General features: G+C 35.3%; 1 protein-coding gene across 10 annotated transcripts in view; it reads left to right on the top strand.

Annotated features, from left to right (window-relative positions):
- mcf2la (mcf.2 cell line derived transforming sequence-like a) overlaps positions 1-14,727 on the top strand; it is a 97,237-nt gene that overhangs the window by 40,543 nt on the left and 41,967 nt on the right. For 9 of the 10 annotated variants that reach the window (XM_073861267.1, XM_073861262.1, XM_073861274.1 and 6 more), the window contains exons 2-3: positions 3,305-3,388; positions 12,365-12,479. In XM_073861267.1, coding sequence (XP_073717368.1) covers positions 3,305-3,388; positions 12,365-12,479 — 199 coding nt within the window. The remainder of the gene's footprint in view (positions 1-3,304; positions 3,389-12,364; positions 12,480-14,727) is intronic. The other variant, XM_073861264.1, reaches the window with a different exon arrangement.

The following is a 14,727-nucleotide window of genomic DNA, read 5'->3' as shown; positions in this document are numbered from 1 at the left end:
TGTAAGTGAATCAAATAAAAATCAGACCATCTACTTATGAAATAACATCTGTAGCTGAATTTACCCTTATTGAATATTAATAGAGGTTTGTTTTATGTTTTATGTGCTGTTGGTGGTTTTGCGAGTTTTAGGCCTATGCCAACACAGTTCTGAGCTGTTAATAGTGAAATCACTAAGCCAACTTATATTTGTGTGGATGTGTGTTGAATGTTTTTCTGTGACCTAGTTTTATTTCCATATGCTGAGTGCAAGATTATTAAAGTTCACATAGCATACACAGTTTCTGACCTCTCTTGTTAATCTTGGGTACCTTTAGGGGCGGTTTCCCGGACAGTGCTTCTCCTAGTCCCAGCCTAAAATGCAAGTTTGAGCTGCTTTAATTTAAAAACACCTTGTCCTGACTAATTTTAACATATATCCGTGACATTTTTTTGCCTGTAGTGTTTTTTGCAAGGTTTGTTTGTAAAAACTTCTTAAAGGCGCTAAAAGCGAATCTTTGTGATGTTACTTTTTGTTGATGTTTGAACTGTTTTCAAACTAACGGAGCGTAGCTAACTTCTCCCCCTCCCTTCCGTGCTTTTATGAACGCGCTCAACCCACACCCTCAAATCCTTCTTGTCGTTTATTGGCTGGAACACTTTGTTATTGTTTCTGGTGGTAGGTTTGGCCACTTTGTTGTTATTGCCGTTTGTGAAGCCTGGGGTGTCTACAGAGATCGCGTTTTTTTACAGTTTGATTAGCGGACAGGCAGCAAGCAGATAGTGAGGAGATGATTGCTGTATGTAACAAAAAATGTTTTATGGTTTAAAACACGTGAATTCGCTTAGAGCACCTTTAAATGATCTAATATAAATAAGGCCTAGTCCTGGATTAGCCTAAACCCTGTCCAGGAAGCTGCGCCATAGAGTAGTATTTTATCCTTCATATGTCTAAAAAGTCTTTCGTGTTGTCAGATTTATAAAAGACAGAACGGCCTTTCCGGTTTTTTTTTCAGAAAAGTTAAACTCTTGGAAGGGTACTGTGAGAGGAGATAAAGCGTCACAGCACAGCTGTATGTTTGCGTTATATGCACTTATGCGCTGATTGCAAACATAACACTTGAAATAAAATTTTGATTTACTTAACGCCTCTGGTTCCGAATCCTGAGCGGGGTATTTTAACAAACATGAACCCATTCGAAATTATCTTGCTGTCTGGGAAAAAACAAACTGCATCCACTGTTGTCTTATGATGCGCACACACCAAGCGCAAAGCATCGCGTTCTTCACTTTATTATTTGGGGGATTAACCTTCGTGTCATGTCAAATTTCTTGCTTGAATTGAATATTTTCAACTTGCACAAAGACGCGTTTGAGGCGAATAGCGGGTCCAATTCGGGTCATTTGCAAAGCCACGCGTGAGTTCACGTCTAATCTACTCACGCAAATCGTTGAATTTGCGATTGGTGTGTACGCCCCATTTAGACAGGGTTTCTTGAAAAGTTGAATAAGGTTTTCTTCTACTTACTTTCAAAAATACACTTCTTTTGTCTTGCCATTGTTGATTCTTGATATATAACAAAGATGTTGCGTGCAGTGATGCTTGTGACTTTTACTTAAAGGGACAATGCTAATAATGAGTGTTTTTACTCTCATAGCCCCGGCGCCAGAACGTTTGAGCAGGGGGGGCTATGGCTGTTTCTCAAGTCCAAGAACGGACTTGCGTTCTCGTGGAGATTGGTCTTGCCAGGCGACCTTGGAAGAACGAACTCAGAAGGTCATGTAAATTGAGATGTGTGCGATCTTCCTGTTGGTCACCTGACCTCCCCAGATTTCATGCGCAAGATGCATCCTCGATATCAAGAACACATCCAGGTTTTTTCATGCGTCCTCTGTACTTGTGTTCTTGAGAGTTGGAATTGAACTGTGACGGTTGATGATGACGTAGAACGAGAACACAAGGACGCAAGATTGCTGAAGAGCGCATATTGAGAAACAGCCTATGACTCCTGCAAGAGGGGCACACAGAGGCAGTGGGCGTTAATCAATCACATATCTTACAATTTAAATCAGTTAAGTCCCGCAATTTATTTTCTCTCTGACGTTCCTACATGCTTTATTTACGATCGGAATATTAATATGTATTAATAGTTTAATGTAAACACGGACATCGGATATGAGGCGGATTTAGACTTGAATGTTAATGCAGCCTAAAAGACGTGGCAGAGCTGAAGCCTTCTGCTTGGCGGGATGGGATGGCTTGAGACCATCCCTTTGGCGCTGGGCCTGCACTCTCACTCTGATTGATGTGTGGCAAGCTTTTCCAGGGGAAGTGCCCATATAAGGAATAAGGGGTCCATGATACGTAACAGTTAACCATGTACTAAAAAAACTTTGGCCCACAAATGCTCTGTCACACCCTAAACTACTTTTTTGACACTTTGCCTTTGTTTAGCAAAAGGAATACAACTCTTTAACTGTGTTAATAATGCATGAATTACCCCCCACTTTAAAAGATTTCCAAATGTTTTAGTAACAGCAGGAAAAATGCATTCTTAGAATTGTGTATGTGTGTGTTTTCAACTTTTGTCTAGTAAGGGTTTTTCTTTGCTGATAGGCACCTTGCCAGTTGCAGGGGTGGATAACATTGAACAGATAAATCCTAAACACATTCATCAAAGTGTCTCGTGTGTAACTGTAACACTACAATATCAGGACACACACAATACAAACACGTATAGATCTATGCTCTGATTCTGAGAAAGATGAATCCAGTGAATCTAAAGCTGCTTACAGTAATCCATCAACTCCTGATGCACAGAGGAAATCGCTGTTTACTGCTATCTATCTTTCACTCCATCTTCCCTCTTCTCACCATGAAATGCTCAAACACACAGCAGGTTTAAAGATACAACACCTGTCTCCCAGCTATTGCATAAATATCACTATTAATGTTCCATAATGTATCAATGCTGTATGCATCAAAGATCTATAATACATTTTTAAAATCGATAACACATGGCAGTATGTTTTGGTTATGTGGTTATTTTTAATAACCAATATTTGAGGTCACCCTACAGTATATTCCTGTGTAAATAAAACACTGCAAAATGAGTGCCATGCACCCGCTTTGTGCCATGTCTAACACACCCTAAATCAAACCATCTGTACTGTAATCCAGAAACATAACCGGATTAAGAATGTGAAGTGAGATACGTTCTCCTTTCTGTCTTTGTGTATGAAATGAAACTATGCGATGTGATTTCTGAGATATGTCAATGGCCTTTTGCTATGTGCTAACCAAATCTCTTGGGGTTTTTGTGCAGATGAGATTATGCAGCAGGAAAACAGTCCTCTGTGTGCTGCAGACATCAGCCCTGACCTCAGGAAACAGTTCGCCTTCCTGTCAGGTGAGTCTGCTGTTCAGTCAATCCCACAATCCTTTGCCTCTTAAGACCCTCATCAGGATAGGTTCAAGTGATCTTTGTCATTCCTCTATACGGTGTATGTGGAGATACTGTATACAAAAGGAACGAAATGCCAAGCATCAAAGAGCACAAGGCGTCATAACAGTACTGTACATATAGTTAGATTACTTTTCAGTAGGTTAGCTATTAAGTCATATTTCTGATTTACTGTTTTCTAGATATAATTATCTTACATTATAAACCCAGACAAAGGCATGTACATATACATTAACTAAAAGTGTAAATAAATCACCCAGCCACACAGCAAAGGATTAATTTAAATAAATATTAGCCACATTGTTTACACTATCTTCTTTACTGTCTAGACATCTTTGTTATGGATGAACTCAGATGTTTAGACTGTAGATGTTCCTGCTGTATGTGCTACAGGATGTAAGTGCATCTCTTGAATTGATCTTTTGCAACATTTATAGCGCTTGACAGTATCATGATATGCAGGAAAGCAGAAGGAGATTATTTATAAGTATCCGCTTTCATTGTGTCAACAATGAATGATGGCATAAAAGTCATTCACATCCACAGATTATGCACACGTACATATGCTGTGTTTGAAACCGCTCCCTATCTCCTATCTGCACAAATTCATTTCCTATGTTTTTTCACTACTTTTTACCCACAATGCACTGTGATTTTGTGGGTACATTTGATGTACACTCACTAAAACATGCGACAAATGTGACTGGAATAAACTGAAGGATGCACCACACATTTATGTTTACTTGTGTGTTTGTTCTTGTTGACAGTTATTTTGTACTTATTACAGATAAATAAAATAAATGTGATAGACAGTAATTTTTATTTAAAATATAATAAACATTAAGGTCTGTAAGAACATACCTTGAAATATGATGCAAGTTGTACCCCTGGGGCGCAAATGCTGCCTGAAATCGGCCCATACACTGTAAAAAATTCCTTCTTGTACTTACATTTTTAAGTTTAATGTACTTGAAATTACAATAAAAAATTTTGGCCTAGAAAGGGGTTGCTGTAAATTATAAAATTAAGTTGAACTAGCTTAAGTTATTTCAACTTAATTTTTATAATTTATAGCCACTCCACACTAGTCACGAAAGTTTCAATAAATTGTAATTTTAAGTTGATTAAACTTAAAAATATAAGTGCAACAAGGAATTTGACAGTGTGTAGTAGTGAAACATTGCATTTATCCTAATATGGTAAATTGTTTAGGGTTTTATATTGAACGTTACTGCAACACAATGTCATAGAAACATGGTGGGTGAATTTATTTTATAAAAGGCCCAGATGAATATCTTTGAAGAATGCGACACACACGTCAAAAATCCTGTATTCAACCAGTCAGAGGTATTATTAAATATAATAAATAAACATAAGTAAGGAATAATCGACGATGGCTGTTAAATTATTCAACAATGATACACACCCAAGGTGGTAGACGCGAAGTGTTGTGCAGTTATACCACTGATGTGCATTATTTTCAATTACCTGTCGTGTTGAATGCCTGTTGACAACTTTCGAAGCCGTTGAAGTGTTTCCAGAAAAGTGTACCATATGCATCAGATGTTCAGCCAATGGTCCTTGGGTGTGACGTCCGAGACTGAGACTAGCTTCATGCTAAATCATGCCAGCTCAAGCCAGGCTTTGTCACGCCAACAAAAAGTTTGTCCACAAACTTTACTATTTTGTTTATTATTGTTAAATATAATAAATAAAAACATAAGTAAGGAATAATTGACGATGGGCCATTAAATTATTCTAAAATTAGCGTTGTGTCTTTACAACACGGGTGTGCATTATTTTCAAACTGTTGAATGCTTTATTCTGATTGGTTGAGAAATGTTCAATGGGTGTTGATTATTTTTTGTAAACCGCACACCTAACTTGTCAAATGTTTTAAAGAGCACCTATTTCATTGCTAAAAAACAACATTATTTTGTTTATTTGGTTTAATACAATGTGTTCGCTTGGTTTATTGTTAATAAACACATTATTTTTCACATACTGTACATTTTTATAGCTCCAGATTTCACTCTCTTCCCTGAAACGCACAGATTTGAAAAGCTCTGTGTCCCTGATTGGCCTGCTAATCTGTACATTGTGATTGGCCTGAATACCTCTGACGTCACCCGGAAATGTGACGCACCTTACCATGTTTGAAAGATTCGCTCACAATGCAATGCTAACAGGAGTTAACTTACAGGCTGTAAGTCCAAATGGGAGGAATTATGATAATGTCGGTCTTTACTACATCACCAATCCCCCAAAAAGTAAACTGTTGTGAAAAATCTGTGTGTTTGTTGTAGTCCAAGAAAAGAGATTTATGTTGGAGATGATAACACGCGTCATCGTTTACTTTGGGGTTTGTACCTTTTGCATATTGTTAACATGTACTAATACACACTTACACACCAAAAGAAATGTAAAAATGTGAATCAGACAATAGGTGCTCTTTAAAATAAACACCAGAGCAATGTCTTGAAATTATTTGAAAATAATGCACACTCCGCTTCGCATTATGCTGCATTATGCCGCATTACCACCTTAGGTGTATATTATTTTCAAATAATTAAACGGCCCGTCGTCAATTATTCTGCTTATACCATAGTTACTATTGCTCTGGTGGTTATTTAAGACATTTGACAGATCAAGTATGCGGTTATCGAAACATAATGCATAACCATGGAACATTTCTCAACCAATCATAATAAAGCGTTCAACAGCCCTGTGGTATAATGGTAAATAACACACAGTTCACTTGTTCACTTCTTCCCCATATAGTGGACACAAATGTCATTTTCTATATAGGGAATAGTGGAAGAGTGAACGCTTTCGGACACAGCAATAGACACAACACAAACTCTCCATGTAAGTAAACCAGTCAGGACCCGGCTCGGGTTGCTCAGGATAATGCCTGACTGGAGAAAGCCTCTTAATTATTCAGTGTTGCCATGGCTGCTGCGCTTGATGACAGTTCCCAGCTGATGTGCTTTGCATGGATGTTTGACTGACGGTTAGGCTGTATGTCTGTTAAATGGAGGCTAAGAGGATTATGTGGATTTTTTGCAAAAATCTCTCACGCTTTCCTGCTTCAGGTCTATAAGAGAAAGTCTATGAATATTCACAAACCTGACTCTAAACTCATACATTATACATGCAATAAAACATTCACAACGTTGGTGGAAGACTGCTTTTTCTTTTGAATCGCCTCACTGGATAATTTTGTGTCCTGTTTAGGGATGCATATCAATTAATCGCGATTAATCTATAGCAGAATAAAAGTTTTTGTTTACATCATATATGTGTGTGTACTGTGTATAATAACTTTGTATAGTTAAATGCACACACATGCATGTATATATTTAAGCAATGTTTACATGTGTATATACATTTGTATATTTATGTATAATTTATATTATATATAAATATAAATACTTAATATATAAATATATTTTTTCTTAAAATTATACATGCATGTGTGCATATTTATATATACATAATTATTATACACAGTTCACACACATATATGATGTAAACAAAAACTTTTATTCTGCTATAGATTAATCGCGATTAATTGATATGCATCCCTAGTCCTGTTTTACATAGTTATTAAAGAGAGCGAGTGAGGTTCATTCTGTGATTCAGTTGTAGTTCAGTGCTATTTTATTTTTAATGTACTGTTAATGACAGTACTGTATTTAAAGATTGTGGCTACTGTGGTTACTATAGTTATCAGCATGTACTTCAGTTTCTGCTGACTGGTGCCCGTGGTGACTTCTTAAAATCTGTGTCCGCCTGTGTGTATACACGTTCTCATGGTAAAAATATTCCTCTGGTCTTCGGCCTCGGTTCTCCACCTAGATTTAATGACAGACTTCTATAAGACGCTCCGTCTGTTTATTTCCTCCTCATTTCCTCTTTGCTCCTTTCAACTTTTTTCCCATTCCAGGCCATTTCAGAGGAATATGCCTGATGTTATCATTATCATATAGGGTGTGTATGTGTATCTGATGTAATCACACAAAACTAAGGTCACCAGTGTTTGAAGTTCTGCATTTTCTTAATGTTTATGGAAAATGTATATTTTATATTTAATTGTTCTTAGTGTATAAATAAATTAAGTCATATGTTTAAAGTCGTGTAAAGTCATTTCAGAGAATTGATTCTAAACTACGGCAGAATAATGATTAATTGCAACTAATTGTTTGCAGAATAAAAGTATTTGTTTATATCATATGTGTGTGTGTACTGTGTATAATAATTCTGTATATTTAAATACACACGCATGCATCTATACATTTAAGAAATATTTACATGTGTACATACATTTTCATATTTATATATAATTTATATTTTAAATATAAATACTTAAGCTATTATATATTTTATTTAAAATTATACATGCATGTGTGTGTATTTATTTGTACATATTTATTATACACAGTACACAATCATATATGATGTAAACAAAAACTTTTATTCTGCAAACGATTAGTTGCGATTAATCGTTATGCAGCACTATTCTAAACACATTATAAATGTTAGAAATGTATTGCTGAAACACATTACAAAAATTGTGAATTGTGTAGTATTCAATGGACTCTATGCACGGCGGTGCTTGACGTGTTTCCGGTGAAATCTCAGGATGCTGGACTACTTCCGCCAGTCATAGAGCTCAATGATATTCAGGAACGTTGGTTGCCAAAATAGTCAAAATAACACTGCAAATTTTGTTGATGGTTGTTTAATTTACATAGAAATAACTTATACTTCACATTTAATACCATAATGACATTTAAACGTATGAAAGTATATTTTTATAGACGGGAGAACCGAACTTCTAGCCACCACTGGTGTGTGTCATAGTGTTTACAGCATTAGACTCAAGCATGACAACTTCTACACTGCTACCCTGTATCTGCGTTAACACTAGTTTTAGATAGAAATTGCACTGATAACAGTGCTATTCATCTGTTGTTGATATACTTATGAATTTTGTATAATTGTTATCATCAGTACTAGCGAAGATAACATCTGTGGTTATACAAGCAAAATGTTAGAACAGTAAAAAACGTGTATTTTGCGCATTTATGCTTTATTAATAACAAATGCAAAAGACAAATAGAAAATTCATATCAATGACAACAAGAATAACTTCAGAGAAAAATAAAACACACACACAACAAACTAAATACACGGGGTATTAAAATAAACAAACAGCACAAGAAATAAACAAATAATGGAATAGGTTTCTTAAATGGACTTTACCATAGTCAATAGTTCTTTTTGCGTTGTTATTTATATCCTATAAAGTTCCAAGATATGACTCAAAAATATCCAAGTAAAAATGTTTTGACAATCGACGTGAATATACAAAAAAAAAAGGTATTAAACGTCACATTTAATATAAGTCCTGCTGCAGTTCGTGTTGCTTTTTCCTCATATAGCAGTGAGATTTCATTTACGTCTTTTAATTTACCTGACACTTTAAGATAACATTAAAAAGACATTAATCCTGAATCATAAAAACAGCACAATGTAAGCTCTGCTAGTATGATGAACATATCATAATGATTACAGAGATAAGACGACTTGCAACCTTTCTCGAGTTTGCACATCTGGACAATTCTTCACACATCACAGGTTGTAAATTTGGGTAAATCCAGCAAACAACGAGTAAATTTAGCGATTCCCCTATGTTTCCCTTTAGTGTAGTGCTTTTATAGCGTTTTCATCACGTTACATTTAGAAAGATTAAAGATTTGAATTTGTTATACTAAAAAAGCATAATATCATGTATTTTATAATACAATTTATTAAATATTTCATACATTTGACAGTTTTCTATTAGGGTATTTCTTTTAAAATATAGCCTGTCTTTTTTTTTTTTCCTTTACTGGTTGTTTTAAAAATGTAATGTTTGCATACATAATTAAATAAATATTATACATATAATATGATTCATACTGTAAAAATAATTGACTTACCATTAAGAACAATACAGATACATTACAGAAATGCACACATATACATCTCAGTAGCCATTAAAACTTTAAATATATAAATAATAAAACCTATAACGTGATAAAAACGCCATAAAAACACTACACTGAAGGGAAAAATAGGGGGAACAGACTTCGACACAACACCGGAAACTGAAGAGCAGCCTTGAGTCAAACGCGGAAGTTAAGCGTGCATAGAGTCCATTGTGGAGTTTTTTAACATTTCTGTTCAGGATATTTTGGGCGGGGCTAAAACAGTAGCTTGATGACACACCAGAGCCACCGAGCATGGCCCCCTAATACAATCGCGAGCATCAATTCATGTTATAGCGGAGCGGTATTTAAATGTTGAGAAGGATGGCAGCTTTTCTGCCAGTGGGCGTTGTTTCAGTGCTGACACGCCCCCAGCGTTTGAGAGCAGAGAATTCTGCTTATTTTTCCTGGATTTTAATAACTTTTTATTTACTTGGTTTTTAAATCGTTAAAACTTTGCTAGGTGCATGATATTTTTTGTTTTTGAGAATAACTTGGAACACATATTTAATATTCTTGGATTTTAAAGATTGTCTCATTGTTCGCAGGTAGGCCTATTTTTAAATAATGAAATATACAATATAGAAAAAACTAATTTATTTATTTATTCATGGGTGGATTTTTCCCTTAAAAGTATGCACACTGTGACTTTTTGATACTTTAAAAATGTTGCTCTATTTATAAGGGCACTTAATCTCGCCTCAGCTACTGGCTAAAGTTTGGGGCAGGATTATTAGTTTGTTTGACCTTTGATGGCTGATGACAGGAGTGTTACAGGAAACTGCTATGGATACTAGAGATGCACGATATATCGGCCGACGTATCGTTATCGGCCGATAACTGCTTATTTTTATTATTATCGGTTATCAGTCTGATAGCAAAATTAGGCCGATAAATGAAAGCCGATAAATTATGGATTATTTTTGTTTGTTGAACCATTTCACTTGCTCATTGCTGGCCATGTGGAGTTTTGATTGGTGCTTTCTGTGACATAGCACAAAGATTGACACATGTTGCGGGCTTAAGAAGAGTATGCTAGTCTAGCACAAAGACAAGATGTCCACGGCCTGTGAGTTTTTCATTGTGAAATTAATATGAATATTTATCGGCCTATATATATATGTATATGTATATATATATATATATATATATATATCGGTTATCGCCCCCCAAACATAAAGAGTTATCGGTTATCGCTATCGGACAAAATTTCCATATCGGTGCATCCCTAATGGATACCAATTTAAAAACCATTAGTATATTTGTAAGTGTAACTTTTTGTTAGCCCTGTTTTATTGTACAGTATTCAATCGACACTAATCTTGTTTCTTGTACTCGATGTTGTTAAAGGATTCGTCCATTTTCTCAAAAAAATCCAGATAATTTACTCACCACCATGTCATCCAAAATGTTGATGTCTTTCTTTGTTCAGTCAAGAAGACATTATGTTTTTTGAGGAAAACATTCCAGGATTTTACTCATTTTAGTTTCAACGCAGTTTCAAAGAACTCTAAATGATCCCAAACAAGGCATAAGGGTCTTATCTAGCAACGATTGTCATTTTTGGCAAAGAAAAATAAAAAATATGCACTTTTAAACCACAACTTCTCTTCTTCCTCTGGCTGTGTGACGAGCCAGCGCGACCTCGCGTAATTGCGTAATGATGTGGAAAGGTCACGTGTTAGATATATCAAACGCACATTTGCGGACCATTTTAAACAATAAACTGACACAAAGACATTAATTATTATCATTCGACACACAACTTCGGAATGGTCCTCTTTCGCCACACTTGTAAACACTTGGGTCGTAGTTTCGATATGTCATCCGTGACCATGTGGTTTAAAAGTGCATATTTTTCTTGCCAAAAATGACAATCGTTTCGCTAGATAAGACCCTTATGGCTCATTTGAGATCGTTTAGAGTCATTTGAAACTGCAATTTTAAACTGCATAAAAACTGTTAAGTGTTGGGGTCCATTAAAATGAGAAAAATCCTGAAATGTTTTCCTCAAAAAACATATTTTTTTCGCAACTGAAAGAAAGACATCAACATTTTGGATGACATGGTGGTGGGTAAATTATCAGGATTTTTTTAAGAAAATTGACTAATCCTTTAATCTACAGTAAAAGCTTTTATACTGTTGTACTTTATTTTTTCTAGTTTTTCCCATTGTGTCTGGGTCCAAGGGAGCTGGGATCTTCTTGGAGAGCATATCTTAATATTTGCAGGAGTTACAGTATGTCTCCTTTCTCATGGTCCAGATGGAAATGAGCGCTTTGGGTTTGCACCGTTTATAATAACAAATGCGACAGAGGTGTCCTTTTCACCTTGTGTGTACATGTGCGTGCGTATGTGTGTGTGATGGAGGTGTTAATATAATTGTGCTCTGCGGTTGATCCATTCTGCTCTATTAATCACAACTAAAAGCACACAGATGATCACATGACCTTTGGCTAAAACATACACTGCACCAAACACACACACTACACCAAAAACACACACTTAGCACCTGAACCAACATACTTAGACCAGTAATGAGGCTTTTATTTGTCACTGTAATAATTAAAAGGTAACGTTTGGCAAAGCTCTGTGATGGGATAAGATGTAGAAGTTTGGCCCTTGATGTGTCTTTATATAATTCTCTTTGTGAGTCTCTGCTTTAATCTTTGTGCCTTGCACAGGAAGATGTGAAAGTGCCCTCTTGTGGGTATCAGATGTTTTATATATACAGAAGTGTTGTGTTCATGTTCAAGTACATCGCTTATTATATAGTGCATTAAAATGTCAATAATTGTGCATGTATGTTAGAAGACACGGTATAAGGACAATGTATCTGTAACGGAATTGCTTACAACGATCGTCTTTTAAACCTGTATGTGTCCAGGTGGTCGAGGAAAGAATGGCAGTCCCATCATCATCTTTCCGGAGTACCCGGCGTTTGGTGAGCTGGAGGAAGAGGAGTTTCACAACGTGCTGACGTACCTTACCAGTGTTCCCAGGTGAAAAACCGAGACATGCATGGATTGATCCTGGTTGCTCTTAAAGGCGTAGTTCACCCAAAAATAAACAAAATATTGTCACCATAAATTTCTTTGTTCTGATGAACACGAAGAAAGATATTTTGAGGAATGTTTATAACCAAACCGATCATGAGCCTCATTCACTTCTAAAGTATGAAAAAAGAATACTATGGAAGTGAATGGGGTCTCTGATCGGTTTGGTTACATTTCTCAAAATATCTTCCTTCGTGTTCATCAGAAACAAAGAAATTTATACAGGTTTGTAACAACATGAGTAAATGATGACCGGATTTTTGGGTGAATTATCCCTTTAACAATGAACAAATAAAATCTTAAATTGACCAGCAGAGGGCGCTCTAACACCAGCCAGTAACAGGATGCAGTTTGCAATTTAATGAGGTGACTGCATGCTTTTGTGTGTGTGACCTTATTAATATTCATCATGCATATTAAATTAGAATGTGTAATTATTTCTTGTACGAGGTTAACGAGGTAATCTGGTCATTTTAATACCCCATGCTTTACATATGCATTCTTGGATGGTGTTAATTTAAATACACAACATTCTGTGGAAAGTAGTATTAGTGTTGATTTGGAGATGCCTTCCTATCAGTGATTTACATACATATGTTGAATAAATTTTTTTTTTCATTTTAATCCCCCCAAAAAAATCACTGGTCCATTTGCCCTTTTAAATTTTTAAGTGAAATCAAATGTTATTTAACCTCCACTCTTATTATTATTTTTTTAAATGAAAAGACCTTTCTGATTCCAAAATCGGATCTCTCTTTCTCTCTTCTGTTTTTTCATTATCTCAGTCGGGAACAAAGATGGTGATTGTGTAATTGGATTCAGTTCTGTATGATAAAAAAAAGTTGTACACTCCTGATGTAAAGGCCAAAATGTCACCCAAGTGTAAAAAAATAAGAAATTCATATTTAGCTGAAATGAACAATATTGTATTAAAGGAATATTCCATTTTCTTAAAAGAAAAATCCAGATAATTTACTCACCACCATGTCATCCAAAATGTTGATGTCTTTCTTTGTTCAGTCGAGAAGAAATTTTGTTTTTTGAGGAAAACATTGCAGGATTTTTCTCATTTTAATGGACTTTAATAGAGCCCAACATTTAATACTTAACTCAACACTTAACAGTTTTTTTCAACAGAGTTTCAAAGGACTATAAACAAACCCAAACGAGGCATAAGTGTCTTATCTAACGAAACGATTGCCATTTTTGACAAGAAAAATAAAAAATATGCTCTTTTAAACCACAACTTTTCGTCTAGATCTAGGTCACGTGTTACATATATACAATGCAAATTTGCGGACCATTTTAAACAATAAACTGTCACAAAGACATTAATTAGTATCAGTTGACATAAAACAACGTAGGAACGGTCCTCTTTCAACACACTTGTAAACACTGGGGCGGAGTTTCGCGGTTGTCCTCTGTGACCTCTTGACGTCATGACGTATTGCGTGGGGTCACGCTGGCGCATCAGGACCGGATTTAGACGAGAAGTTGTGGTTTAAAAGTGGATATTTTTTATTTTTCTTGTCAAAAATGACAATCGTTTTGCTAGATAAGACCCTTATGCCTCGTTTGGGATCGTTTATAGTAATTTGAAATTCCGTTGAAAAAAACTGTTAAGTGTTGAGTTAAGTATTAAATGTTGGGCTCTATTAAAGTCCATTAAAATGAACATAATTTCTTCTCGACTGAACAAAGAAAGACATCAACATTTTGGATGAAATGGTGGTAAGTAAATTATCTGGATTTTTCTTTTAAGAAAATGGAATATTCCTTTTAGTATTATTATATCATAATAATATTTGTTGTACTGTACACATATTTAAATAAAAAAGCATAATACTAAAGATGAACCAATCATTTGTATAGGTCAATAAAAGCAATTTGTAGCACTATTGGCCGATAGCTTATACATATACATATTTTTTTTAGCATGAGATGCACAAACCTCACAAAAGCAGATGGTCAAGGTCATTTTTCTTTTGATTTGCCTAGGTGAAATGTTAAACATATAAAACATTTAATCCATGAATTAATTTTATCCTGGTTATTTTTTATTCATGAAAATGCAAATCCACTGCAATATGAATAATATACCTCATTGTTCCCAGATCATACTATGTAGAATTACAAAATAGTCCACAACTCTACTGATACAACAGAAAGGTAATTAAAAACAGTAATAACCGAC

Source organism: Misgurnus anguillicaudatus, chromosome 3 (assembly GCF_027580225.2).
Source record: "Misgurnus anguillicaudatus chromosome 3, ASM2758022v2, whole genome shotgun sequence".
Taxonomy (NCBI): Eukaryota; Metazoa; Chordata; class Actinopteri; order Cypriniformes; family Cobitidae; genus Misgurnus; species Misgurnus anguillicaudatus.
Note: the sequence above shows the minus strand (reverse complement) of the source record. Positions and strands in the feature narration are given on the sequence as shown.